The sequence below is a fragment of the Durio zibethinus genome, chromosome 6 (assembly GCF_047325235.1).
Source record: "Durio zibethinus cultivar Kanyao isolate XHJ-2024 chromosome 6, ASM4732523v1, whole genome shotgun sequence".
Lineage (NCBI taxonomy): Eukaryota > Viridiplantae > Streptophyta > Magnoliopsida > Malvales > Malvaceae > Durio > Durio zibethinus.
The window spans coordinates 33,380,539-33,405,831 of NC_143167.1; the positions used below are offsets into that span (position 1 = coordinate 33,380,539).

At 37.4% G+C, this 25,293-nt stretch overlaps 6 protein-coding genes across 10 annotated transcripts; 3 read left to right on the forward strand and 3 right to left on the reverse strand.

Annotated features, from left to right (window-relative positions):
* Nucleotides 1-409: 409 nt before the first annotated feature.
* On the forward strand, nucleotides 410-3,820 carry LOC111285183 (proteasome subunit alpha type-6). Of its 2 annotated transcripts, none has more exons than XR_016343214.1 (9): nucleotides 410-624; nucleotides 732-826; nucleotides 949-1,030; nucleotides 1,610-1,706; nucleotides 2,089-2,147; nucleotides 2,342-2,424; nucleotides 2,985-3,080; nucleotides 3,195-3,315; nucleotides 3,510-3,647. XR_016343214.1 is itself a non-coding variant. In XM_022874479.2 (9 exons), the coding sequence occupies exons 1-9, from the start codon at nucleotides 549-551 to the stop codon at nucleotides 3,600-3,602; spliced, it is 741 nt and encodes a 246-aa protein (XP_022730214.1). In that variant the 5' UTR covers nucleotides 415-548; the 3' UTR covers nucleotides 3,603-3,820. The 2 variants fall into 2 exon arrangements, 1 of the variants encoding a protein (XP_022730214.1); XM_022874479.2 differs by having other exon boundaries at nucleotides 415-624; nucleotides 3,195-3,254; nucleotides 3,510-3,820.
* Nucleotides 3,821-4,202: 382 nt separating this feature from the next.
* Nucleotides 4,203-6,904, reverse strand: LOC111285182 (protein STRICTOSIDINE SYNTHASE-LIKE 4-like). Of its 3 annotated transcripts, none has more exons than XM_022874477.2 (6): nucleotides 6,659-6,904; nucleotides 6,343-6,555; nucleotides 6,161-6,228; nucleotides 5,046-5,282; nucleotides 4,759-4,891; nucleotides 4,203-4,664 (listed from the first exon to the last, which is right to left on the reverse strand). In XM_022874477.2, the coding sequence occupies exons 1-6, from the start codon at nucleotides 6,818-6,820 to the stop codon at nucleotides 4,398-4,400; spliced, it is 1,080 nt and encodes a 359-aa protein (XP_022730212.2). In that variant the 5' UTR covers nucleotides 6,821-6,904; the 3' UTR covers nucleotides 4,203-4,397. The 3 variants fall into 3 exon arrangements, with proteins under 3 accessions (XP_022730212.2, XP_022730211.2, XP_089619230.1); XM_022874476.2 differs by having other exon boundaries at nucleotides 4,735-4,891; XM_089763104.1 differs by having other exon boundaries at nucleotides 4,735-4,891; nucleotides 6,161-6,259.
* A 1,196-nt stretch (nucleotides 6,905-8,100) lies between these two features.
* Nucleotides 8,101-8,899, forward strand: LOC111285553 (uncharacterized). Its single transcript, XM_022875057.2, has one exon. It carries the CDS (start codon nucleotides 8,251-8,253, stop codon nucleotides 8,695-8,697), a length of 447 nt encoding a protein of 148 aa, XP_022730792.2. The 5' UTR covers nucleotides 8,101-8,250; the 3' UTR covers nucleotides 8,698-8,899.
* Nucleotides 8,900-9,020: 121 nt separating this feature from the next.
* On the reverse strand, nucleotides 9,021-12,859 carry LOC111286144 (protein LURP-one-related 6-like). Of its 2 annotated transcripts, none has more exons than XM_089763105.1 (3): nucleotides 11,631-12,859; nucleotides 10,713-10,955; nucleotides 9,021-10,560 (listed from the first exon to the last, which is right to left on the reverse strand). In XM_089763105.1, exons 1-3 carry the CDS (start codon nucleotides 11,859-11,861, stop codon nucleotides 10,525-10,527), a joined length of 510 nt encoding a protein of 169 aa, XP_089619231.1. In that variant the 5' UTR covers nucleotides 11,862-12,859; the 3' UTR covers nucleotides 9,021-10,524. The 2 variants fall into 2 exon arrangements, with proteins under 2 accessions (XP_089619231.1, XP_089619232.1); XM_089763106.1 differs by having other exon boundaries at nucleotides 9,021-10,558; nucleotides 10,703-10,955.
* Nucleotides 12,860-15,714: 2,855 nt separating this feature from the next.
* On the forward strand, nucleotides 15,715-19,337 carry LOC111285814 (uncharacterized). Its single transcript, XM_022875422.2, has 5 exons — nucleotides 15,715-16,593; nucleotides 17,814-17,866; nucleotides 18,047-18,091; nucleotides 18,188-18,232; nucleotides 18,521-19,337. Exons 1-5 carry the CDS (start codon nucleotides 16,447-16,449, stop codon nucleotides 19,071-19,073), a joined length of 843 nt encoding a protein of 280 aa, XP_022731157.2. The 5' UTR covers nucleotides 15,715-16,446; the 3' UTR covers nucleotides 19,074-19,337.
* An 806-nt stretch (nucleotides 19,338-20,143) lies between these two features.
* LOC111285813 (subtilisin-like protease SBT1.8) lies at nucleotides 20,144-23,846 on the reverse strand. Its single transcript, XM_022875421.2, has 2 exons — nucleotides 22,094-23,846; nucleotides 20,144-21,215 (listed from the first exon to the last, which is right to left on the reverse strand). Exons 1-2 carry the CDS (start codon nucleotides 23,715-23,717, stop codon nucleotides 20,551-20,553), a joined length of 2,289 nt encoding a protein of 762 aa, XP_022731156.2. The 5' UTR covers nucleotides 23,718-23,846; the 3' UTR covers nucleotides 20,144-20,550.
* Nucleotides 23,847-25,293: the final 1,447 nt, after the last annotated feature.

Genomic DNA, 25,293 nt, shown 5'->3' on the forward strand with positions numbered 1-25,293 from the left:
CAATGGTTTATTTAGAAATTTTTTTATCATGCTGACTTAAAAAATATATATATATATAAATTTGTTGACAAATTTATTAATTTTATAAATAAAAAAGATATCAATGAAAAAATTTTTAGATATTCAGTGAATTTTTTGTCAAATTTTTTTATTTTTAATTTTTGAAATGTCTAAAAAAATTTTGTTTCAAAATTTAGATTTTTCATAAACACCTTAAATAAAAAAAGTTGGATCCGCCGCTAACTTATAAGTACTCTTACGAAAGTTAAATGAAAAACCACAAAACCCTATATTTCGAGGCGGTGCACCGTTTTGCATAATTTAAAAACGACGGCGTTTGGAAAGGGATAAAAAACAAGGAAAAAAAAATGAAAGAAGGGTATTTTGGACAAGTAGCCAGTTTTGTTCTTCCTCGAGTTAACTCAAAGAGTCATAAAAAGCGCTGAGCAGCGGGTGTCTTGCAGAAAACGCTTTCTCTTCTTCTACATCAAATCTCTGCATTCAAACGCAAAGAACAAAAAAAGGAAATTCCAAAAACAAGAGAGAAAATGAGCAGAGGAAGTGGAGGAGGCTACGATCGTCATATCACCATCTTCTCTCCCGAAGGTCGTCTCTTCCAAGTCGGTATGTATATTCATTCTCCCATCACTATTTTTTTTTTTTTGGTTCCTACAAAGAACTTTTTTATTATAATTTGTTCCCTTAATTTGATTTTCGAATAAATTGAGCAGAGTATGCGTTTAAGGCAGTGAAAGCAGCTGGGATCACATCGATTGGTGTTCGAGGAAAAGACTCCGTCTGTGTTGTTACTCAGAAGAAAGTTCCCGTCCGTATTATCCTATATTTTCCTTTGTTTATCTGGGTTTCCTCTTTTTTTTTTTTTCTGGATTAAGTGATTTAAGGGTTTTGCTCGATTTGGGTATTTAATTTTTGAATAATGCGATGCAGGACAAGCTTTTGGATCAGACTAGTGTCACTCATCTTTTCCCTATCACTAAGTTCCTTGGATTGTTGGCTACTGGCATGACAGGTTTTCTTTTGTTGAATACCATTTTTTATATATATTTGTCTTTGATAGTATTATTTGTTCGAATTGGGAAGATTTGTTGTGTTGACTAGTGAACTTGGGTTTGGGGGATATTAAGGATTCTGGGTTATAATAATGTACCTTATTTAACACTTATAATCAGTCAAAACGCTAAATTAGGGTTTAAAAATTCCTAATTTTTATCCGAAGGTATTCAAGCGTTAAAAATATCAGTTAGAACAGAATGGTTTTCTTAGTAATTTAGCTCTTACTGATCCTGGTATTCAGCATACTAACCATAAGTCTTCCTTGCTAAAACATAAACATTGGTGCTTACTACAAATACCGAGAAGAGGGCAACCCTAATCCAACAAGAAATGCACAAGAAATTCCCAAAAGAGAACTGAAAGGGTGAACAGGAACATTATGGCTGGCCTCTTTAAGTAGCTTGCCTATCTTTGACATAGGGATCGAATTTGGTTTTGTTGACTTCATTAGATTAAAGCCTGAGGTTGGATTTTGTTTACTGTTATGGCACTCCTTTGTAAGGGATGCTTTGATAATTGACATTTCACTCTTCAGCTGATGCAAGGACTTTGGTTCAACAAGCAAGGAATGAAGCAGCTGAGTTTCGGTTCAGATATGGATATGAGATGCCTGTGGATGTATTGTCCAAATGGTATGGTTTCTTATATCTTATTCAGTGGAACTTAAGGATGTTTAGTTGTGTTCCAATTGGTGGCTGTTGTATCTGTAGAGCTCATCTAGATAACATTTGAACAAATTTAGTGACTTTTATTTTTGCTGGTAGGAATTGGAAAAAATTTATTATCCTGATTTTTACTGCTCCTCTTAACATCAAGATTGGAGGTGATGTATTCTTTATTTGCTAGTTCATGGATATAATCTTGGTTCAAAAAAATAATACATCTGACTGACCAAATGTCATGTTATTATTATTATGATTATGAATTCTTCATCGATTTTCTTTGATATTTGGGATTCTTGTGCATTTTGATGATCATATAACTAATTTAGAATAACATTGTGTATTGATGTAGGATTGCTGACAAATCACAGGTTTATACTCAGCATGCTTATATGAGACCTCTTGGAGTTGGTAAGTCTATGATTTCTTGAAAATCTTGCATCTATAATTTTTTTTTTTAATTATTTGTATTTGTCATAGTTGATTTACAATTTTTGAGTTTGTTAACACATGCAAGCAAATATATGCTAATGTATGTCCCAAGTAACTTTCTCTAACATTACCATATTCTCCCCTTAACATCTTTCTTATCATTTTCTATGAAGTTGCTATGGTTTTGGGTATCGATGAAGAGAAGGGACCCCAACTCTATAAGTGTGATCCAGCGGGCCATTTTTATGGCCACAAGGTAGTTTGCAAGTTAATTTTATTGCTCATTGAGTTTGGATTCTTGATTTTGGTTCTAAATACCTGGTTCCGGAAGCCATATATTATTATTATTATTATTATTATTATTATTATTTTCTCTAATAGTTCTGTTTGACCATATTATTTACATTGTGTGTAGTAATATAATTGCTGATGATTTTTTCCTTTTTTGTTTATTATGTGCTTATGTAATGAAGAACCACAATAATTACCATAAATTTCTGACGGTTGCTTAAACAAAGAGTTGTGAGAATGCAAATGATCCATAATATCTAGTAACTGTTGCTCCACAGTACCCACCATATTATGACTCTGCTACCACAATTTAGTGACATTTATTTTGGACAAGTAAATGAATGACATCTAAATTTAATTACATTAACTATTTTATTTTCTTTTTCCACATCTTTAGCATGAAAGTAGCATGTTTGTTCTCCAATCTTAATTGGTTGTTGCAATTACATGGATCCAAAATTCTTTCTGACCAATTTTAGGATAAGCATTTTGCCTCTGAAATGAATTTTAATTGCTATGCTGCAGGCAACCAGTGCTGGATCAAAAGAACAAGAGGCAATTAATTTCTTGGAAAAGAAGATGAAGAATGACCCTGCTTTTACTTATGAGGAAACAGTGCAGGTATATTATTTGTATTCATTATGTATGGTAAAGGAAGTTGCTAAAGACCACTTGTTTGACATGAGCTAAAATAATCATAGTTGTCTAATGTTTCCTATTGCTACCATTCTGTAGACTGCTATTTCTGCTTTGCAATCTGTTCTTCAGGAGGATTTCAAGGCTACTGAGATAGAGGTATAATGAGTCAGCTGATCCCTTTGGTGCACCTCTCATATTTAGTAACTTTTACCTTAAGGCAAGCGGTGTATAATCTAATATATACTTTGTTAGTTTCATAGGCTGCTTATGGTGTATTCTCACTCTAATCCAATTGCTTGTTTCTCTAATATAATTACATAGATATATTCCCAATCATTATAGAAGCTGAAATTATTGTTGTTTACCCTCTATTTGAACTGTAGTCGACTTAAATCTTTTTATTTTTGGCAGGTGGGAGTGGTGAAAGCCGATAATCCAGTTTTCAGAGTGTTGTCAACAGAGGAAATCGATGAACATTTGACAGCCATTAGTGAGCGTGACTAGGGAGTGTGGGCGGACTGATAATAGCTCAAAAACCTTCATGTTGTCAACTGAAACAACAAACATGCTTTTAGTTGAGCATCATGTTTGTGAGAGAATAGTGAAGGGTTGTTGCTTCAAATTATGTTGTCTCCTATTACTGCTTGAAACTTTAAATCAAATTCATATTGTTTCTGGGATTGATTATCTCCAAGATCAAGCAAGATTATAATTGTCTAAAATGATGCATTTCTGCAAATTACCGTTTAAATTATCTTGGAACTCTACAAGGGCATGCCTCCTGATGTGAAATTTTAGACGTACGGTTGATTTGGTATTGGCTGAGGCTGGAAGGTGAATTCCAAATGTTTCTAGCTCTGCCATAATTTTACTGGAATAACGTCCATATTTGCAGCTGTATCAAACTGCCTGGTTCTGTACAAGCATAATTCATTCATCAATTTTTTTTTATATGTACACTTGTTTCATTGAATTTTTAATGTGCACTTAAGTAATTGAATTTTATCTGGTACAATCAAACTATGAAACCTCTGTTTGCATCCATTTAAATGGTTTAAGTTTTGAAAATTGACTTAATTATGTCAAATTTTACAGTAAACAACATAAAATTAACAACGTAATTGATAATTGTGCAACAAAAGAATATACATTGTTATTTGGTAGTTGCATCCTACTACAGGGTATGTATCCAAAATTCTTAAGAGCTTTTATTCGCCTTCAATCTCATACAAATTAAGCTTAGACCTGGATGTCCCTGGCTGACATTTTTTATTCTCCTTTGCATCCCATTACTGTAAATCATTTCAGTGGCAGCTTCCCGACAAAATCGGAGTTGAGACTACCCAAGTAAAGATGGTCTTCAAACTCCAAAGCTGTTGTCACAAAAGATATAACTGTTCCATTAGGATCATCGAACCTCTTGATAATGTTGCCATCAACACCCACATTGATAACTGTTGCCTTTTTCCTTGTTCCATTTACTAGTTCGGTCAGTTTCGGAAAATTTGCTAGAATCTGTTTCAAAGCCTTGGAGGTGTGCACAAACTCCATTCCTTCAGAAGTCAACTGCAGCAAATTAAGAAATCATTTAGGTGCAAGACATGAGGTTTTACTTGATCAATATGCTCGTACTAACGTATATTTGCATGAGTTTGAATACATGGAGTAAGGCGATCCAGAAAGAACCATCCGGGGCTAGGTTGATGTTATCAGGTCCACCGGGAAGGTTGTCAACAAAAATCTCTGTTTGTCCTTTAGTCTCACCCTTCAACCAGTATTTGAGGCACCTGAATCTGCCCTACCAGATGAAAAATAGAGGGGACGAATGTTGAAAAAGGAGGTTAGAAAATCAACCATTCAATCAAATCAAGCCGTCTCCACTGTGCGAAAAATATATGATCTGAATCATACAGAAGTCCTTGAGCCAATGGCAATGACTTGACTTACCTCCATGTTTCACACACCACGAGATAATCTTCATCTTTTGAGAGTGCAACACCGTTGGGAAAGCACAAACCATCTAGCAAAATGAACGTCTCCTCCGTTGATGGGTCAAACTTAAGCAGCTGCCCATGAGGTTTTGCCTCGAGCACGTCCAGATACCAGTTACTGAGTTGAAATTTGGTGCTTGCTACACTGAAATATAGACTACCATCTGATGCTTCAATCACATCATCTGCAAACCTAATAAATTTAAGAACATACAAACTTAGTAGTATAAAATGCTTTGCATTCTTCTTCTTCTTTTTTTCGTTAGTTGAAAAGGATTCCATTCTTGTCCCATGGCGATCGACTTCCAAGTTCACTAGCATGTGTTTTTAATGGGGAGAATCACAGCAATCCATCCTTTTGGACGAACCTTGGTGGCAGATAGTGTTTTAAAGCAACGCCTCAACATTTCCTGAAAACACAACTATTCGTCCTATAATGTGTTTATGGGGCCATAATCAAGGTCAAGTGGCGAGGTGGTGGGTCTTGGTTTTTCGTCTCACGACAACAAACAGGTTGCATTTTTCTCTTGGTCTTGGATATACCCAAACCAAAAAGAAAAATAATGTCAGATCAAAATGTGTAAAAACAAACGCAAATAGAACAAGATTTAGATTGCAACAGTCACGTTTCTATCTTCAGAATCATAACTACGAGGCATCAAGTGTAGTCATCGGGTCCCAACCCAAATGGAAAAAGATTCCCTTTCGGTAGCTGCTATCTAAATGCCTTAAGAGGCGTGAAAGAGTCTTCCTTTCACAAGGAAGCTGCCACACCTCCCTCGTCAGTATTTGCTGATTACTTTTTTGTCCCATCAGAAGAGTGAACAAATCTTGCACATGGCTCATTTTTAAGTGATGATGCCTTAAATGCAGAGATGCCTCTTTCTGACGTAAGTCACATACTGTCTTCTCGCGCATGAAGAAGATTGAAAGCACGAAATTTCAATTAAACTATCTAAAAACTAGTTAATTATTGGTTTCTTTTGGATCAGATCTTTGTTCTTACTCAAGTTAATTGAAGGCCTATAAGGAACTGTGCTTAGTAATTAGCTGATTAATTTGAACTATTACCTTATTTCGGATCCATCGAAATGTGATACAAGAACTGCTATACCATCTTCGGTAAACTTAAGCAAGCCCTGAGGAACATGGAAGAGTTCATGCGTGGCTCTGTGGAGGCATGGTTTCAAAGACATGGGAAAAAAATTCACCTGCTTTAGCTACCAAGACAACAAGTTTGTGGATTCCTTTACCTTCTCGGTATCACAGACAATAAGACCACCTCCTTTCGCTGTTGTGATTCCAAGCAAAGTTTCGCCGTGCACTTTCTTCCAGTTCTCCCAGGAACCATTTCTATGCAATCTTCTAATCCAGCCGTCTCTGGTTGCTGCATACAACATACCATTTTCATCCACAGCTACGTCCTCCGGGCCTTTCAATAATCCTTCTCCAAGTTTAGTCACCCTCTACAAGAAGAAACAAGCTACGTAATTTAATATCGACATTAAGCCTTGTAAAGACAAAATGATACATAGGAGGCAGTTCCTCATGTACTATTATACTCTTTACCTGCAACCGGTTATTTGGCGGAGAAACAGAAACTGGAGAAGCCAGAGGCAGTTCAAGCAAGTCTGGAGATATTGGCGAGAAGAAGATGATTTGAAGTACGATGGCTATCAAAAAACCTAGGAAAAACACCCAACAATGTTTAAGGAGATTCCTAAGAGCCATTACGCTGGAAAATGCTGCTTCAGTAAGTTGTGTGGTTGAAGAAAACCTCTGATAGAGATAATGTGGTTGTGAATTACTGTAAATGCTATCATTTCAATTTCCAACTAGATTATTAAGGAAAAAGAAGTTGGAAGGGAGTACGGGGCTTTCACTACCCTCCAATGTAATCAACCTCAAGCATAAAGTCATTAACAGACAAAATTGCACTAGATGTCAGTTGTATGGAAGAAGATAAGACCGTACGTCATTATCGGAGGCGGGACCGTCGTTCAAGCATGAGGGGCCCTTGGCCCCTAAGTTTTCACAAATCTTAAGGTTCCCTCCCAAATTTTTAGCAACTCTTAATATATAAATGAACTTAAATTAAGCCCTCTAAAATTAAAATTGTTTGCATGCATATATGTGATATTATAAGTTTTATGAAAAATAAAATAAAATAAAATATTAATTGATTTTCTCAAAATTAAGTGTCAATATCGTTACTGATCATTATTATTGGAAAACTTTGAATTTTAACAAATAACTTAATCAAAATATTCAATATTGATAAATTAAGATTAAAATGCAGATTTTGAACATCATTAAGTAGTACTAACAGGCAGTTTCATTGATAAGGAAACTTTATATTAAATCTTGATCATTAAAATTTTTTTTTCCTTTTTAACTTCAAAATCAGTAAATCATGACAGCTTATATGAAAATTTTGTTTCTCCAATTGTTATTGTTGTTGTTGTTGTTGTTGTAATTGTTATTGTTGTTGTTGTTGTGAAGTATGCTTCTATTCCATATTTTGTATAATCTAATGTTCAACTCAGTTTCTCAGAATTTGGAGCATTAGATTGAAGAGGATCTCAATTCTCAACACTGAACTATTCTTATTCATATACAGTCAGGTTGACGGTTCATGCAACTTCTATGATTGAGGTTATGAACATTTTCAATGTAAAAGTTCTGATCTTTATCCATGGAGTCACATCTGGCTGCCTGCTCCTGATTCGTGAAAGCAATTTTAGCAGCCGCAGATCCTCATTCTTCTATACAATCACACAAAACCCAAAGTATCAATCATTGGGAGGCTTGGCAACGATGCCAAAATGGATAAGACTTAGAATTAATCACCCTCGGTTTAACATAATCCCCCATAACTCTAAAAACCCTCCCAGTCCCATCATCCACGACAAAGACAAATTTAAGAAACCCCACAGCTTAACCCCAGTTTGATGTCCAAAAACATTGAAACCAATTTATTCTTTTTTGTTCAATTTTTATTTGTCTCCTTTATCACACCCACATGACATAAATCTCTTTCGATCCCCTGCTCCTCTCCCTTCACAATGTAAAGTTACGGAACACAAATAGAAAACATAAAGCAGTTTTAAAGCAGAGAAAACAAAGCAAAAGACCGAATATTCAATGTTTGGTTCCATGCAATGGCAATTTCAGGGTCAGATACTCAAAACCCACCGAGCCAAATGACTGCTCCGATTGAAATTCACTGCGTTAAATGCGAGTCCTGCGGCTTCACAGAGGAATGCACCCCCGCTTATATCTTGCGTGTCCGAGAACGTTACCAGGGCCGTTGGATTTGCGGGCTCTGCATCGAGGCAGTCAAGGATGAGGCTCTGAGATCGGATAAGCTTATCTCCACCGAGGAAGCACTGGACCGACACATCAGCTTCTGCAAGAAGTTTAGGGCGTCGAGTCCTTCAGACGAAACAGAGCATCCCATCTCTGCCATGGGCAGGATTCTTCGTCGAAGTCTGGATTCACCGCGAGCTCTTAGGTCTAATTCAAGTAGCGTCTTGCCAGGATTTGAAGGAGTCAAGTGTCCTCCTCTTCTTCGATCTGAGAGTTGTTTCTCGGCTCTTTCTAGCTGAGTTATTCTTCTCAAGTTTAAAGGTAAATATATGAAAAAAAAAAGAAAAAGAAAGGAGGAAACATAGGAACTCTGTTTCAATATCGGATTGTTATCTAGACCACATATATAGGGTCTTTATTGCTCAATTGTTTTGGCATCTGAATTCAGTGGACCTTCCAGTGTATCTAGCATATATCTCATGAACTGCTTCGGGTTTCAAAGTTTCTTATATTTAGCCTATGTTCATTTAATTTTTTTTAATGCATTATTGCTGAGCATAATCCAAGCACGTTTTAATGTCCCAAAGTAACTCAAGACCTCCTTCATGTTTAAGATTACTGTAGCTGAAGCTGATAACAATTATAATAGTGACAGTTTTCTTAGTAATGAACAGTGGTTCGGTTCGGTTTGACTTGATTTTGCATATTTAGGAGAAAAGATTTAGTAGAAAGGAATCTTACAGCATGTGAGGTTTTATGAAACTGGTAGTGTTTGTGCTGGTTTTTGAGTCAAATTTCAGCTTGGCCAGCTGCGAAGAATGGCTTAAATGGAAGCGGTAAACAGATAAAGAAATTGTGGCATAAAAGGCAAACACAAAAGGAAGATGATGACAGAAAATGAAATTGCAAGGAAAATTCCATGCGTTAGACTCATCATGATAATTTATCCTCTTTCCTTTTCTTTTCTTTTTTTTTCTATTTATTTAGTAATCGCATCCTATGACTTCATCTGAGTCCTAGTGCAAATGTGGTCGCTGATTGAACAGATACTAGCAGTGTGCAAGAACTCTTTCTAGATAGAACACAGAAGATTCCAGACATGCCCAGCCCTTTTTTTCTTTTTTTCGTGTTCCTTGGTTTGTTCTCTTAAAACATTATCAAATCTGACCAAAAAATAAAACGTGGGACAAAATCCTTCATGCCCATTCCATTTGTTTGAAAATATGTATGAAGTTGCTTTTGATACCTTGATTGAAGGACGCAAGGAAACTTGGGAACCTATGAAGCAATCCGTTCAAGGTAAGATTCTTTCGTGGGTTTATATTTGTCATTAATCTTTTTGTTTTTCTTTTTCATGGGAAAGTCTATCTTTTTATGTAGCGTTTGTTAATTGTTATTGGCCTGTTGCATTTGGGCGAAAAAACAAATAAAAAAAACTGACAAACTCTGAAAAACGATGCTATGTTGAATATAATAGGCTTCTATTCTAGCCCATATAGTACAAGAATTATTTCTTGGGCTTCAACCCAACGTGTGGTGTGATGTTGATTGATTATGCAGGAGAAGGGAGCTTATATTTTCCACTCCTATCTTAATCTTTTGATGTTTCCCAGCCATGGAAACCTCTGTTTTGACGAGATGTTAGATTGTCCTCGAGATTGCCTTTTTCCTCTCTTGATCACTCTTCTCTAATTAACTAAAATGTGAAGCAACTTAATCCTGTAATGTCTCAACTATCAAGGCAAAATTAAGTTAATCGACTTCCTTTTTAGCCATTTTATTACATGTTAATTGAACCAAGTACCTGTGTCAGCAATCATAATCGCTTAAATTAAGCTTCTTATCATGAAATAATAATTGAAATTTGCTGCTAAATTGATTCCCTATCTACTTATGCAAGTCTGACTCAAGACAACAAAAATTAAAACAAAATTACTAGCAGCACAGCTAGCTTATCCATGCACATTGAGTTTTTCTTTGTTGGTTACAAAAAGAAAATTCTGCTTAGGCTTCCTCATATCATTCAGCACCCGGTAGATTCACCATAAATGCAATCAAGAACAGCAATGACTCCAAAAACAAAAGCTTGATCGATTCCAGGTTTTACCGCTACATGATACAGATCTTTACTTGCCATCAACTCGTCTACTTCCTTCTTTACTCTGTCATCACAATGAATTATGATTTAGAACAAACTTGACACGACGTTTACATTTCTCTAGCCAATTTCTATATACATTTGTCTTTTAATTATAAAGATAAAATGGGGACCAAAAGAAATAAAGCTACACTATATATATTAACTTATACGTACCTGAGCCACAATATTGTCTATGGAATCAATGATGCTGCAATTTCTGTCAGGGAAATAACCTTTAATCTCAGAGTCCCAATCCTTGCTGCTTCCTTTGGGCTCAATCGAGTTTCTGATGGCATTGTTCTTTGCTAAACATGAACAGGTCTCCTTCAAGGTAAAAACCAACTTTTGTGATCCTTCGTAGTCAAAAGTGTAACCTTTCCATTTTTTATGTATGTTTAAGGCCTCAACCATCCCTCCCTGGAGGAATATAAGAATCAACAATCATAGGCTCATAATTAGCCAATAGCAACAGAATTTGTATGCTTTACGGGTGCCTATGCACGCGCCAATAGGTACTCTATAATTATAAGCAGTATATATGTATAGATGCATGACCTCCCTCCCTCGCCCTCTCAGAAAATAATACTGAGGGGACATGAACTCTTTGGATTAGTCATGAGAGATCAAATGTAATCTTAATTAGTTAATGCGATGGCGATGTAGTTGGATACTTGGATTCATCACATCCACCAGCTTCTCTAATTTACAAACTACTAAGTTACTTGAACCAATTGCCATCTCTGTTTGAGATAATTTCAAGAAACAGTTATCCCCATGATGATCACTTATAATTCCATATGTTATCATGCTTTATCCTGTACCATATCATGTTCCTTTTGTCTTAATTTCCATCTAGCACATATGCAAGTTTTTATCCAGAGTACTCTAGGAAGTTCAAGCTTTTTCATAGAAATTGATCCATTAATATGCATGCATACACGATGGATCATCATAAATTCGTAATATCATGGTGCAATTGATCAATTCCCAGTTATGTATACATACTTGCTTCGTAATTGGAATATGTATACGGTATGATGATGGTTAATTATGAGCTTCCCATTTAATTTGCGGAAAAAAGAAATATATTACCTTTCGACGTATGAGAAGCGAAGCATCCCCATTTCCATCCCTCAAAACCAGCTCCCCTTTAGTACCAAGAACCCCACGGCCATCAACCCTGAAAACCAACTTCTGGCTACAATCCGTGACCACGAAACCGCCTCCATTCTCTATATTTGGCCTCCTCCTAACCACAAACCCTGCCTGAGAAGAACAGTACAGCTTACTGATAACCGGCATTGTATTGGTTTCTTCAGCCATCTCTTTCTAGCTCTCAAAGAACTCTAAATTTCTGAGTTGTGAACTTTCTTTGGTTCTTTGATGTTTCTCAAGTCTGAGACCATCTATATTTATATATACGAAATGTTGATTTTGAAGAAAGAAGTGCTAGGGGAATTAGAAGAATAAAGGGTTTGAAACTTTTTTTTTAAGTTTGAAAGATTTGGCAAGTTGTTAGACTATTGCCATAATGTAGAATTTGGAGCACGTGTTATAAGTCAATCTTAGAGCGTGGAGCACGTGTTATATAGCTCTCCGAAGGATTCCTCGTTAAATTTGGCATGTTTTTGAGTTAAGACTTAAGGTAAGTGAAGATTTTCAAAAAGGGGTTTTTGATTCTTTTGAAAAATTTGGCAGGCTGGTGGCCAGAAGGGGAGTCTTGAATACTTATACTGAGTAATCTTCCATTATTGATTTAGAATAACGTTTGGATCACTATAAAATTGCATGCATGAGTATGATCTGATCTGCTTTTTGAGTGTATAAAAAAGCTGTAAAAGATGCTAAAATCAGCACACGTGGCTGGCAATAAATGAGTTATTGCAGCCAATGGTTTGGTTACGGCTACATAACCACAATTTTTTGGTTACTTGCTTGACTACAGTTCATAGGAGAAAAGATTGCCGCTGCTGACTTCAATTTGTGCTTTGTTATAGAATTTCTGATTTATATGTAATCTGCCAGCAGAGGTTCACATTTAATCCCTTGTGGCTGGGAAATCAATAGTTCTCAAGGCTCCAAAGATAGACCACTCGGCCCAAGCAAGAAGCAGGCCAAATCCTTGGGCTCATTGAACAGTAGCAAAATTTGCTTTGAATTGCAGATGTCGTAATTGTAAACATTGCATTCACTATCTCAAAAGAGGAATCCGACAATGATTGTTTTTTGGACTTTGGTGTCTTTTGCTCATTTCTGGAACAACAACCATCATAGTCGCACCAGCTCACGTTTATTTCAATCCACTTTCAATTTCTAACATGCACCACAACACACACACGTGTATATATATATATATATATATATATATATACTACTAGTGCTGATGTCTTTGGTTACCGCGGCAATGCATGTGTGGAGTTGTACTTTTGGAAAAGAACGAGAGCTGGGAGTATGCATCGAAGTGAGATGTCTTGTCTTCTCAAGTGTCGGCCCCACTCCATCCAGGCAGGGTTTCAGGACCCCACGAGTGGGCGCCCCTTCCCTACCTCGTGATGAGTGCCCTCACGCCACCCAAGTGCGCGTGGAAAAAATCCAATGAACACGAATGTGGCCGGGGGTTGAGTTGATATCCGTACGGAAGCAAAAGGGCAAGAAAGAGATACGGGATTAGTGAAGTTTATTTTGTCTTACTACGATCTGATGAGCTAAATTTGGGTATTTGCTTTATTATTAAGAAAAACTTAGGATCTTGTTTTGTTGAGTAAATTGCACGAAACAAGTGCCGTCAAGTATAGTAACCTTGCATTATTTTTCATTCTACTACATTTCGAACATGGATTTTCTAAAAAAATTATTTTTACCCATGTCAAATTTTTATGAACATGATCATTATTGAGATATTTTTTATCTTATGATTGAGGAATTTATTGGAAAATTATTTGTACAATAGGCATAAAAAAGTCAAAAAAATATTGAAAATAGTATTTTGAATATGTTCCAACGTTTAAATTAATAAAATAAAATAAAAAACTTGGCTTTATTTGTATGAATACTAATCAATGCTGTTAGATAATTTTGATGCAGCGGTGCACGTAAATTTAAAGGATTATATTATACTAGTAACAAATTTTGGTTGACAAGGTTTAATGATCCTTTCAATACGTCATTGTAAGTGAATGGTAGGTTAGGCATTGAAGCCTAGAGACCAACCAGCACAGGTCACTACGGGCTAAATAAAGAAAGGCTATGAATCAGATAGGGAAGTTAGGCTGTAATTGGAAACCCAACCACAAAATTTTACCAAGGGCTGGTGGAAGACCTGATGCTATAACTAAAACCATGAAATGGAGAGCAAAGTTCCTATGTAGATATTTAGGAGACAAGGGAACTGCCCCACTTTTCTCTATTTTTTTTGTTCCCAACACAGACCCCTCAACATTAAAAACCAATCCTTGATTTTGGGACAGTGGTTATCATTTTGCTTATTATCAGATAAAAGTCAACAATCATTCAAGGAACAAATCCTACTGATAATGACCATCCTAAAGGATATTGTAAATAGTCACATGCTCCAATAAGTTATTGTGATTAAAAGGAAATTAGAAAAGGGGTAGTAGTTTTGAAATTCACTGTTCTTTTTTCCTTAACTGAGTTGACCTGTTTTTGTTTTACACCTTAGAAAAAATTTCCAACTGTTTACATTGAAATCAATATCCTGTTAGGAGATCGGCATTGCCATGTGGATTGGATATGATCGAGCAGGAGGAGGGCAGAGAAGAGCAGAGAGTGCAGGGTCACAGTCTCAGAATAATAGTTTGAGGCATGAGAGTGCTATGAAAAAGGTTCCTATTCATGTACAGCCTGCCCCGTCAACCAGCATCCCTGTAGAACCAGTATTGGGGCCTATCTATCATGAGAATTTTGAAAAATATCGGCAGCCACAGCTCCATTCACACTTTCCCTTCAAAACTGGTTTAAACCATTAATTTTAACTTTCAAGGGAGGTTGATTCCTTACTCCTTTGTTTCAATCTAAAAAATACAAGCAAAATTCATGTGTTTCTGTTATCAAATGATAAGTTTAGAGGAAATTTATGAGAAAATTGATCAAATTTAGATGGTTTTATGATATTTAGAGGTATTACTCAACAAAGACACAAATTGTAGAACCAAATTCCGCAAACTAGATTTTTTTCCCCTTTTCTTCCCAAAGACTCTGATTAAGAAATATCTCTCCAATAATTTGCTCTGATCAATGCTATGTAGACTTGATAGCAAATTTCCAATTGCAAAATAAAAAAAAAATTCAGGTACAGGGGAAAATCAAACAGAGGAAATGAAAAGAAAGAGCATTAAGTTTGAATTAAAAAATGAAAAAAAAAAAAAGAATATGCAATTGGGTTTGGATAGTATGAACATGATGTGAAGTAATAATTTCTGAGTGATTGTACCAAAGAATAAAGTTTGGAATTTACCTGATCACTATCTTAATCTTATATCTTCCTTTGATAGTCAGAGAATTACCCCTTTTTTACCTCTGGTCTCAAGTGAGTCAAAAGTTTTTTTTCCCAAATTTCAACATCTTTTATAAAAGGTAACTTTCCCATGAATAAAAACAAAAATTTTACAAAACATTTACCTCCCTAGTGGACTAGACTAGTTTTTGTTCCCCACTCTTTTTTTTTTACCTCTTTCTCAAAGTGAGGACTGATTCGTCGTTGAACGATGCAATAACCCCAAAAAACACAGCTTTTTTTTTAAATTGTTATTTTTACCTTCTTTCTCTTTCCTACGCAGATGTCACGTGCGATCTGAGGTACTACATCGTGCTTTTCGCTTCTCTGCCTTCTGCAATTCTGCATCATCCCCACCCACCCGAGGAACTGATCAGACCAAATAATACAGCCAATTTATACAAATTTATCCATCTGAGAGTGTTTTAAGTGTTAAAAACTGTTATTCTTTTTACTGTTTTCCTTTTATTTTAGTAGGCGTTAGCTGTTAAGTTTAAGTATAGATGATTTTTATAAAGCGAAAACTGGAAACTTTCACCACCCCAAACACACAGATCAAAAAAATCTCTCCCTCCTCTCTCTCTCTCTCTCTCTCTCTCTCTCTGGGAAAGACTGAAACTTTAGCTTAAATGGATTGGTACACAAACTTGCAGGCTTTTTCACAGCCGTCTTTACCATTATTACAATTATCATTATTACCATGCACAAAGGTTGTGTCTCGAGAAAGATCAGATCTTTGTTCCTCTCTCCACGCACTCTCTGTGACTTCATCTAATAATAATGACAGCCTTTTTACCGTCATTATATTTGTCTTCCTTTGTCTCTCCTTTTAATCCCCATTTGATCCTCTTCTTCTGCAACTTCTCAACTACAGCAAAGACTTTATTATTATTATTTTTTGGGGTTTTAAAAGGACCCCTCACCTTCACAAGCCACAACCACAACCACAACTACAACCCTTCATTTACTTTCATTTCTTGTACAACTTCTGCTGCGCTGTGCTGTTTTCAGCTTCTGACGAGTCTTTTTAGTTCTGGGTCGTAATTATCCTTGTCAGATACTTTAATTACTGCCTCTGCCACTGCTACACCCCCCAAAGAAAGAACCTTTCTTTTTTCCACTACGTATTAGTTTTTTTTTTTTTTTTTTGGTAATTTTCGTATTAGCTTTCACACGTAACATTACTTGCCGCTTCTTGTTTGTCTCTTATTTACTCTTTTGCTATACAAAAGAAGTCACCGCCTCTCCTTACTGTGTTTACTTACTATTTCTAGAACTACTACACTGCCTCTTGTTTTGTTTTCCTGGGGAGGGAGGGGCGATATTGTGAAAAATAAAACCAGCATTTTTTTTCTCCGGCAGTGACTGGAGAATCAGAGTTGCACCAGGAAATTAATGGCTGCAAGGTCAGGAGGTTCTTCGTCTGTGCCGTCTCTGCCTCCACCATGTCCGAAATCGCCGCCAGAGTATCCGGATTTGTATGGAAAGCGAAGGGAAACGGCTAAAGTTCAGATACTCGAGAGAGAAATTAGTTTTCTTGAGGTGTGTTTTAATTTGGGATTGCTTTCTGTTTAGTTACCATATATTAGTACGCATTTATTACTTAATGTTATGTTTTACAATGGATTTAGGATAAAAAATGAACTTTAAATGTCGTAAAATTTCAAGTTCCTTGTTTTGAACTGAAAGTTAATGTCACGTTTGTTTACCAAATTTTAGAACTAAGTCTTAGAATCCAATTCTCTCTCTTTTAAATTCAATAAATCTAAACACAAGATAAACAAATTTCTCTGTATTTTGGAACAATTTTATCTCCAAATTCCGCAGCCCCCCCCCCCCCCCCCCCCCCAACAAAGAAAAAGAATTAAAAAATTTTGTCGGTCAATGACATTGTATATCTGTGGTTGGTGAGAGTTTCAAATGCAAAGGTGCCGGTTAACATTAAATTCAAAAGAGCATACCTACTGTAGTTGTGTTCATTTAGCTAGAAAAGCAAACTGGGAAAATATTTTTCTCTAACATAGTAAATTTTGGTGGAGACTGTAGTCCCTGACAACTAGGCTTGTCATGGCAAACAATTAAAACTGTTTACAGAATGTTATCTTTAGAAAGCTGAAGCATGCGTTACTACTGACCTAGTTCAGGTCACCGACCCACTTGGTTGGTGGAGTTTGCCTTGGATCTGCACATCATTGTAGAGGATTATTATTATTATTATTATTATTATTATTATTATTATTGGATACAACCATAACATTATTAACATTTGATTCCTCTGTTTAAAAACAGATAGGTTTGGCTCATCAAACACTCAAATCTTCACTTGTTGTTCGTGTATTCTGGTTAATTATGTAACTCTTTCGAATCAGCATAACTAGTATTTTTTGTGTATTTTGGTTAATTGTGTAATTCTTTCGAATCAAAATAACTAGTAATGTGAATTCGTTACCATGGAAGCATAGTACAGAGCGCAGCAGATTGCTGAAATCCATATTCTTTTGTTTACTCATTGTCAATTTGTATGCATCAACTTATGAATTTTCATCAAATTTAAAAATGCGCACATGATAGTTTTGTTTTAAAAAGATGGCTCAAACAATATATATGTGACCAATGTGCATTTGCCACTGTTTATAGTGTGGTCCACTTGCAAAAGAACTCATCCTATTAAATAAACCAGAGTTACTGTTATTTCAGTTAATTTTCTTATGAATATTTTTATTGCATTCATCAATGTTTCTGACAATTTCATATTTGAACAGGAGGAGTTAAAGTCTGTTGAAGGTCTCCAACCTGCATCCAGATGCTGCAAAGAGTATGCACAGTTTTGTAATTACCTTGAATAGCATCTTTTTAATTAAAAGTTCTCGTAGAGATATAGTTCATCCATGCATTTTGAATATTTTCGAGTTAGTTCTGGATAAAGATGTACATTAGTCAAAGGTTATTTATATACATATATATATATAAATGTTTTTTTTTTCCTTCTTTGCAGGGTTACAGATTTTGTGATGGCAAAGTCAGATCCTCTAGTACCTACGTAAGAACTAAAATTGTAGTAATTTCTAATTACATTTTAAGAAATGTTTAGAAGAGGATGTAAGCCTTACATTAGATCTTTTGTCCCTTCAAGCAGAAGCCGGAAGAACCGAAAGACGTGTCGATTTTGGAAGTGGCTTTGGTACCAATTTCTTGTGCTTTTGTTTTACGTTTATTCTTTATTAGTTAGTATATATACTTTACAAATACATTCTATTTTGAAAGGACATAGATACTACAAGATTACTGCCAAACACCTATAATTGTAGCTATTACTTATTATACAGAAACCTAATTTCATATTTATACACGTTGCCTACTGCTAATTCAAACGTGTAAACTGAGTGTCAATCTTGTATCTCTAAATTTGAACCAAAACTTTTGCATGCTAGATGTCTTTCTTCATGACATTAATTTCATTCTTTTGCAGTGGAATGCCCTGCTTTAACTTGTCATGGATCTGCTGTTGCTGTTATTCTGATTGCTCTTGCCATCTGAAATGCCCGCAGTGCTCTGACTGTAATATGTGTGACTGCAATTTATGCAACTGCAGCTCATGTAACTGCAGGTCCTGCAATAGCAGCTCATGTGACTGCAGTTCATGCAAATGCAGCTCGTGTGATTGCAGATCATGTAAATGCATTCCCTGTGACTGCAGATCATGTAAATGCATCTCTTGTGACTGCAGATCGTGTAAATGCATCTCATGTGACTGCAGTTCATGTAAATGCTATTCATGTAACTGCAATCCCATTTCATGTTTAAGCTGCTGCAAAATACCAAAATGGTGGTGTTGCTCTTGTCCTAAATCTCATTGCTGTAGAAAGATCTCATGCAGCCGAAACTGTTGCAGTTTTCAATTTCCTTTATGCACAGACTGCTGTTGTTGCAGATGGAAAAGCTCCTGTCCTAAATGTCCAAAGGTACGCCTTGGCCGCAGTTGTACAAAAACCTGTTGTAACCCATGCTGCTTATTATTCTAAATATATTAATGCAATGTCGGATGTAATCCTTGATCCTAAACATGTCATTCAATTTTTGTCAGGGAATAGCTTTTATGAAGTGAGAAAGTGATGAATATTTTTTCTTTCAATAGTTACATTAGGGAAGGGAGATTCAAACTTGGAACCTCCTGATAGATGATGGAATTGTCTAGCTATCATTGAATCAATGGCTAAGTAATACCGGTGAATTATTGTTGTTTTCTTTTGTAAAAAGTTTCCCCGAGACTGATTAGACATGATTGGAACAAGTTTAGAAATGATGCAAGGATCACAAAATTACACAGAAAACAGTGAAGTCATTTAATGTTATAATTCGCCTATAAACTATATAATCCACAATTAGTTGGACTTCAGAACCAGGCTTAGGTTAGAGTTGCATAAGAATACGAATGTTTCTGTGAAACCTCTTGCAGCATATTATAAGTTTTTGTTAGACATGTCATTTGCGTTTGCAGTCTTTTGCTGACAGTGAGAGCAGATGATGGACCTTTTCCAGGTCCAAAATTCAAACCAATGGACCTACTACCTGACAATTACGTATGTAAATAATTGATTTTGGGAGGCCAAGTTCTGTATGTTTCTGCAGTTTTTTCCTGCAAAATTGTAACTAAATTATGTGGTGAGAGGTCTTTTCGAACAGTTTTGTAAACGATGGCCATTCAAGTTGGAGGTGATGGCCAGAATCCCATCGCCGTTCAGTCATTCTTTGCCTTCCTAAATCTTTACGAATAATTGAGTCAGGATAACGAGGCCCAGAAACTCGGGGCAAAGACCCGAGTCTCACTATGGGTATCAAAGTTAAAAGATGTCTAAGCCTGACTGTGACATATGCTTTTGGGAAAAAAAAAAACATTAAAACTGTTCTGTTGGTGAAATTGGCTGAACTTTGCTGTGCTTAAAAAGATTTCTTAGGGTCCATGCCTGTCCCCTCTTCTTTTCCTTGTGTTGCGTGCTACTTTGTCGAATCTGTTCGTAAGTAGACCATGAATGTATTGTCAATGGTTGCTATTGAATCATTTACAGTGATGGGGCCTCCCTGTGAGGGAACCTTTTAGCAAAGGAGTCACTTTTATACCATCAAGTAATCAAATAATAAATTTCTGGTACAGATTCTGGTACAGACGGTTTAGCTAATGAAAAAAGGCTAGCTGGATGTCCAATCCCCTGATATCCCTCAATAATCAAGGTAACCTTGTTTCATGAATAAATTAAGAAGTGAAAAGCTCAATCTTATACTTAGTATTATGTCATTCTAATAAACCAACCAAACCGAAATTTGCAAACTTACACACTCTACCCAATTCCAACTTTTCTTCAGGACTGGACGGTCCATGTGTTATGGTTTTCCTCCATGGATGATGGCCTTTACACTGGTTTACTTGGATGCAAACTTGTGCCGTGTGAGGTTCATTAACTGGAAAACCGGCCCCAGGGTTATGTTGTCAAAGTCAAATCCTCACAACAATGTCCATGAGAAGGAAACTGGGCTCTTAACTTCGTTTTGGGCATTGCCCCACACTATTGAACCAAATTCAGATCTAGACATTGGACTTGTCCCTCTTTCGGCGACAAAAGTGACCGTGTATCTCTTCTTCTCCCCTACGCTCCTAAAGGTAAGTGTCCTGGGCCTAACTGAGATCCCTACTGTTGATGGGCCACTCGGTGTCACGTTGTAAATGGACCTTGCAGGGCCTACATTCGTCAATTCGCGAGTGTATCGGACAACCCTTTTGTCCCCAAAAAAGACTGAAAATGATGGGTAATTGAGTTCACCGGGGTCATTGAATTTCCTGGAACATGTAATATTGGGGCGCTTGACTATCATATTGACATGATCAATGGTGTAGCCCAGTGAGCACAAAAATGCTATGTATTCTTCTGTAGAGATGTCATACACTAGGCCTGGAGAGAGAGCTTTTTGGGGGTCAACATGACCAGCCCCATGAGCCCACGGGTTAGACAATGAACCATCTGCATCATCCCTGAGAGAGGAATTGGTGTTGTCCTGGGTGTAGGCAGTAGTGATGAGAGCGGATTTGATAGCACTGGGGCTCCATTCGGGATGAGCTGCCTTGAGCAATGCTGCTAGCCCACTGATGTGAGGGCAGGACATGGATGTACCTACATTTTTTAAAACACAAAAAGAAACGACCAAGATTTAGCCTAAAGCCTACTGTGAACAACTGAACATGGCTAGGATGTCCAAACATGAATGCATGTGGATCACCGTCCAAGTCGAGAAAGAAAAAAGCATGCTGCTTCCAAGGTATACCATTCACATGCGTAACAGCTCACCAATCAAAATTGGTTTCATCTTTATTACACAACGCGTTACAACCTACTTTAGTACGTTTAAGAGATAAAAAAAATGCTATCCTAATCTAATCCTTCACAATAAAGTTTAGGCAAAATATGATATTTCTTGCTAACATGATAGCACCACTAAATAATAATGCAGTTCCTTGTATGACAAAAACTAATCTATTCTGCAACCTAACATTTTTTTTAACAGATCAATGCTATTGATATAAGAATGATTGAACTGTGTGCATTATAAGATATTATTTGTTTTGGGATCAAAAGCTTACTTTGATTTATACTTTGAAAAGTAAGCTTTACTTATAAAATTGTATTCCAATCCATCCTTGACTATTAAATATAAAATAGTTTCCTCCTCAACATCGCAAACTAATCATCCCTTTATAGATGTCAAAAGACAAACCTTTAATGTTAATTTTTACCTTATCAATACAGCAATAAACTTCGAAAGTCAAAACCTAAAGGCCAAACGGAGAACCTTAATTGCAATTTTCTGTTAACTTGCACAACATCTTTTCCTGCTTCCAACGATGTTTTGTTTTGAACAACTATTATGTTACACTGACGCAAAACTCAGAAAAACAAAAAGGACAGAGACAAAGAGATGTTAAGCTTAATGAAATGTCATAAGGTCATAAATTAACTATAAAACAGGTAAGAATATAGCCGTTATAATGTACCTGACATAATATTGAACTTAGTCTTCCTAGTGTCCTTCGGCAACCCAGTGGGCCCAATAGCCTCTGACCATGCAGCCAATATGTTGACTCCAGGCCCAATTACGTCCGGCTTCAAGATCTGCGGTGTCACTGTATTGGGTCCCCGCGAACTAAACGCAGCGACAACTGGCGAAGGCCGCACATTCAACACCGTTCCACCGAAAACAAGCACGGCCGTCGGGTTAGGATCGGACCGTACGTATTCCCTGATCAAGTCACCAACTTTTCTCCCCACCGCCACGCCAGGTAACAAGTGACTGTCAGCCACCAGTTCCTCACCGCTAACCGGCGTGTTCGCTAATATCATCCCCACCCCGCCGGCGTCGAGCACAACAGCTCCTTTTTCGACACGCGCGTTTGTTCCTCTATCGCAAATCACTACCTTCCCACGTACCAAAGCCGGGTCGAGTGAACCGGGCAAACATAAATTGCTGGAAATGTTACCATTGTCGTAAACCAAACCAACCGGTTTCTTTCCCATTCCTTGACCACTGTAAAGCGAGACGCCGTTATAACGGATTTTGTTTCCCAAAACGGCGTATGCAGGGAAATCTCGATCTAAAGTCCCGGCGCCAACAGTCATAATCCAAGGTGGCACGTTGGCAAGAGTGGCCTTAGTGGGCCCGCTATTGCCAGCAGAGCAAGAGACGAAAATGCCCTTCTCCATCGCCGTGAAGGCTCCAATAGCGATGGTGTCGCGGTAATACGGTGCGGATCCGCCACCGAGGGATAATGAAAGGACGTCGACACCGTCTTGGATGGCACGATCCATACCGGCGAGAATGTCGGATCCGAAGCATCCAGTTTCCCAGCAAACCTTGTACGTAGCGACGCGGGCGTGAGTTGCCATCCCACGGGCAGTTCCGCTGGCGTATCCGAGGAGGTTAGCGTTGGCCACGTGAGAACCAGCTGCGGTGCTGGCAGTGTGGGTGCCATGACCATCTTTGTCACGTGGGGATTCGATCTCTCTGGGTTTCTTGTAAATTCCACCGCCGCCAGTGGACATATGGTAACCTTTGGAAAAGCTTCTTGCTCCAATGAGTTTCTTGTTGCAAAGTTTTGGACTGAAATCAGGAGCTGATTCACACTCGCCACGCCATTTGGAAGGAATTTCAGGCATGTCAGAATCGTCGAAGCTCTTAGATTCTGGCCAAACTCCTGTGTCTAGAACTCCAATGATCACATCTCGAGAAGCTTGTTCGAGCTGCTGGGCGTTATGGCCAGCCCAGAGCCCGAAGTCAGCATCAAGGCCCAGGAATTGAGGGGTACGGGTAGTGTGGAGAGTGTAAACGGTGTCTTCATAAACACCCAGAACTGAATCTGATTTAATAAGAGACTCCGCTTGTTCCGGATCAAGACTGGCAGCGAAGCCATTGAATGTAGTAGTGTAGGAATATAGGAGGGAGTCAGCTGGGGTGGCGGAGAGTGATTCCAAGCTTGAACTGTACCAATCATGGTGAGTTTCAAAAGAAAGAGGCTTGTCTTGATGTTTCATGTAAACAATGTAGGTTTTTTTGGCAGTGACTGTTAGACAAAGTACGAGGAAGAAGAAGCTAAGGAAGAACGTAGAAGCCATGGAGGCCATGGCTTTGGTTTACCCAGAACAAAGAGCTGTTAAAATTGGATTACTAACAGTAGTACTGAAAACTGGAAGAGTGGATGAAGGAAGGGAAGGGATAGTTGCTATAACAAGTTGCGAATGTCAGAAAAGGATAGAAGGAAACATGAGACTGGTGTCGGATTTATAACCCAGTTGGATTTCTAATTGGGCTCATTGTCTTTCTTTATTACCTCACTGCCATCTCGTCGGTGTTCTTATAATGTTTATTAATTTAAAATGGCAATGAAGTGTTAACTAAAATAGTTACATATACGACGGACCAGGTACAGCTGTAGACAAGTTATAGGCAATGGTCCCTTTACTGATCAAAGGCATGGGGACAATGTAGCAGTAGGTGTGAAAGGGTTGTGGGATCATCGTGGTGTTGCAACATGAGTGCGGTGTATTGGGTAGCCACAAGGTAGTTGAGTTTGAAACCAGCATGAAAAAAGGAGGATGAAAGTTTTGGTTGGGGGAATTGATCATTTCTATCCAATTAGTAGTTTCCTGGGGAATACTTCCTAGTTCATAATAAATTTTTATTAAATACTATGTGTAACTCTAAACTAAACCCAGATTGGAATCTGAAATATGAAGTTGAGGTTTACTTATAAGATCCAATTAATAAGTGTTTAAAAACACTCATTTTCTTAGAGGATGAAAATGGGGCAAAATACGAAGACAGATGGAAGGAGGCGCAGTCAAAGTTGGTTACTGGTCAGTGCAAATCAAGGGTCTTGATTTTGTCTCCAAACTCGTGTGGAGAAAAATAGCTGTACGAGTCCAATAGTCCACGTTGTAGCCGTCCATCCAATGCTATCGCCATTTTTCAGTGTGAAATGAAACTAGCAAAGTAGGCAGAATTACTAGATTTCCTTTTGCAGAGGGAGGTTCTGATCATTTGTTCTTTTACTTCCCTATCTATTATTGGCTTCACTTTTTATCCATCTTCCTTTCTTTGAAGAACCACCCCTCTGTCACGTCCCCTCCCCTGACCCCATCTTTTTAACAACATCAACAGCTAACAGGCTGATAATTAACAAAAATGTTGGCACATAATCTTCATTTTCTCTAATAAAAAATGGTCTATGACCATAACCAGGGCAAGCAACCATCAATTTTTGTTTTCGAATTATAAAACTAGCTAATACTAATATAGCTAGTCTTTTAATTGTGTTGTGGCAATTAGAGAGCCACAGGACAATGACTGTAGATGACCCACTCTAACATAGAGCCGCAGATGATGGCGTCAATCGAGGCAACAAAAACTCCCATGAAATCTGAAAAATTCTGCCCAAATACCGCACGCCCACACTGCTTTCTTCCTTTTTTTTTCTTCAATAATGTCTCACGCGTTTTCTTCTAGCCATCTCTGATCTTGAAAAAAAAAAACCAATCATCTGTTCTCATACAGTCAAAGTGACTGATTACAAGGGAAGGTTCTATAACTTCCTTGACTTGCCAGCTTGTAAAAAAGATGTTCTCATTTTATGGCTTACTCTAGGCTTTTTCAAGTGAGTGATGAAAGAGGAAGTATCTGCAATTGCCTCTTCAATTGGGT

Bases quoted from the DNA above. Each gene is read 5' to 3' on its own strand.
- LOC111285183 (XM_022874479.2), top strand. From the start codon at position 549: ATGAGCAGAGGAAGTGGAGGAGGCTACGATCGTCATATCACCATCTTC. The intron at 1,031-1,609 runs GTTTTCTTTTGT...TTCACTCTTCAG, and splicing joins GTTGGCTACTGGCATGACAG to CTGATGCAAGGACTTTGGTT. The intron at 3,081-3,194 runs GTATATTATTTG...ACCATTCTGTAG, and splicing joins CTTATGAGGAAACAGTGCAG to ACTGCTATTTCTGCTTTGCA.
- LOC111285182 (XM_022874476.2), bottom strand. From the start codon at position 6,820: ATGGCTCTTAGGAATCTCCTTAAACATTGTTGGGTGTTTTTCCTAGGT. The intron at 6,556-6,658 runs GTAAAGAGTATA...TTCTTCTTGTAG, and splicing joins CGCCAAATAACCGGTTGCAG to AGGGTGACTAAACTTGGAGA. The intron at 6,229-6,342 runs GTAAAGGAATCC...CATGTTCCTCAG, and splicing joins TTGTCTGTGATACCGAGAAG to GGCTTGCTTAAGTTTACCGA.
- LOC111285553 (XM_022875057.2), top strand. From the start codon at position 8,251: ATGGCAATTTCAGGGTCAGATACTCAAAACCCACCGAGCCAAATGACT.
- LOC111286144 (XM_089763106.1), bottom strand. From the start codon at position 11,861: ATGGCTGAAGAAACCAATACAATGCCGGTTATCAGTAAGCTGTACTGT. The intron at 10,956-11,630 runs GTAATATATTTC...ATATTCCTCCAG, and splicing joins CGCTTCTCATACGTCGAAAG to GGAGGGATGGTTGAGGCCTT. The intron at 10,559-10,702 runs GTTAATATATAT...GTGATGACAGAG, and splicing joins TGTGGCTCAGGTACGTATAA to TAAAGAAGGAAGTAGACGAG.
- LOC111285814 (XM_022875422.2), top strand. From the start codon at position 16,447: ATGGCTGCAAGGTCAGGAGGTTCTTCGTCTGTGCCGTCTCTGCCTCCA. The intron at 16,594-17,813 runs GTGTGTTTTAAT...ATATTTGAACAG, and splicing joins GAGAAATTAGTTTTCTTGAG to GAGGAGTTAAAGTCTGTTGA. The intron at 18,092-18,187 runs GTAAGAACTAAA...CCCTTCAAGCAG, and splicing joins TCAGATCCTCTAGTACCTAC to AAGCCGGAAGAACCGAAAGA.
- LOC111285813 (XM_022875421.2), bottom strand. From the start codon at position 23,717: ATGGCCTCCATGGCTTCTACGTTCTTCCTTAGCTTCTTCTTCCTCGTA. The intron at 21,216-22,093 runs GTACATTATAAC...TAAAAAATGTAG, and splicing joins TAAGTTCAATATTATGTCAG to GTACATCCATGTCCTGCCCT.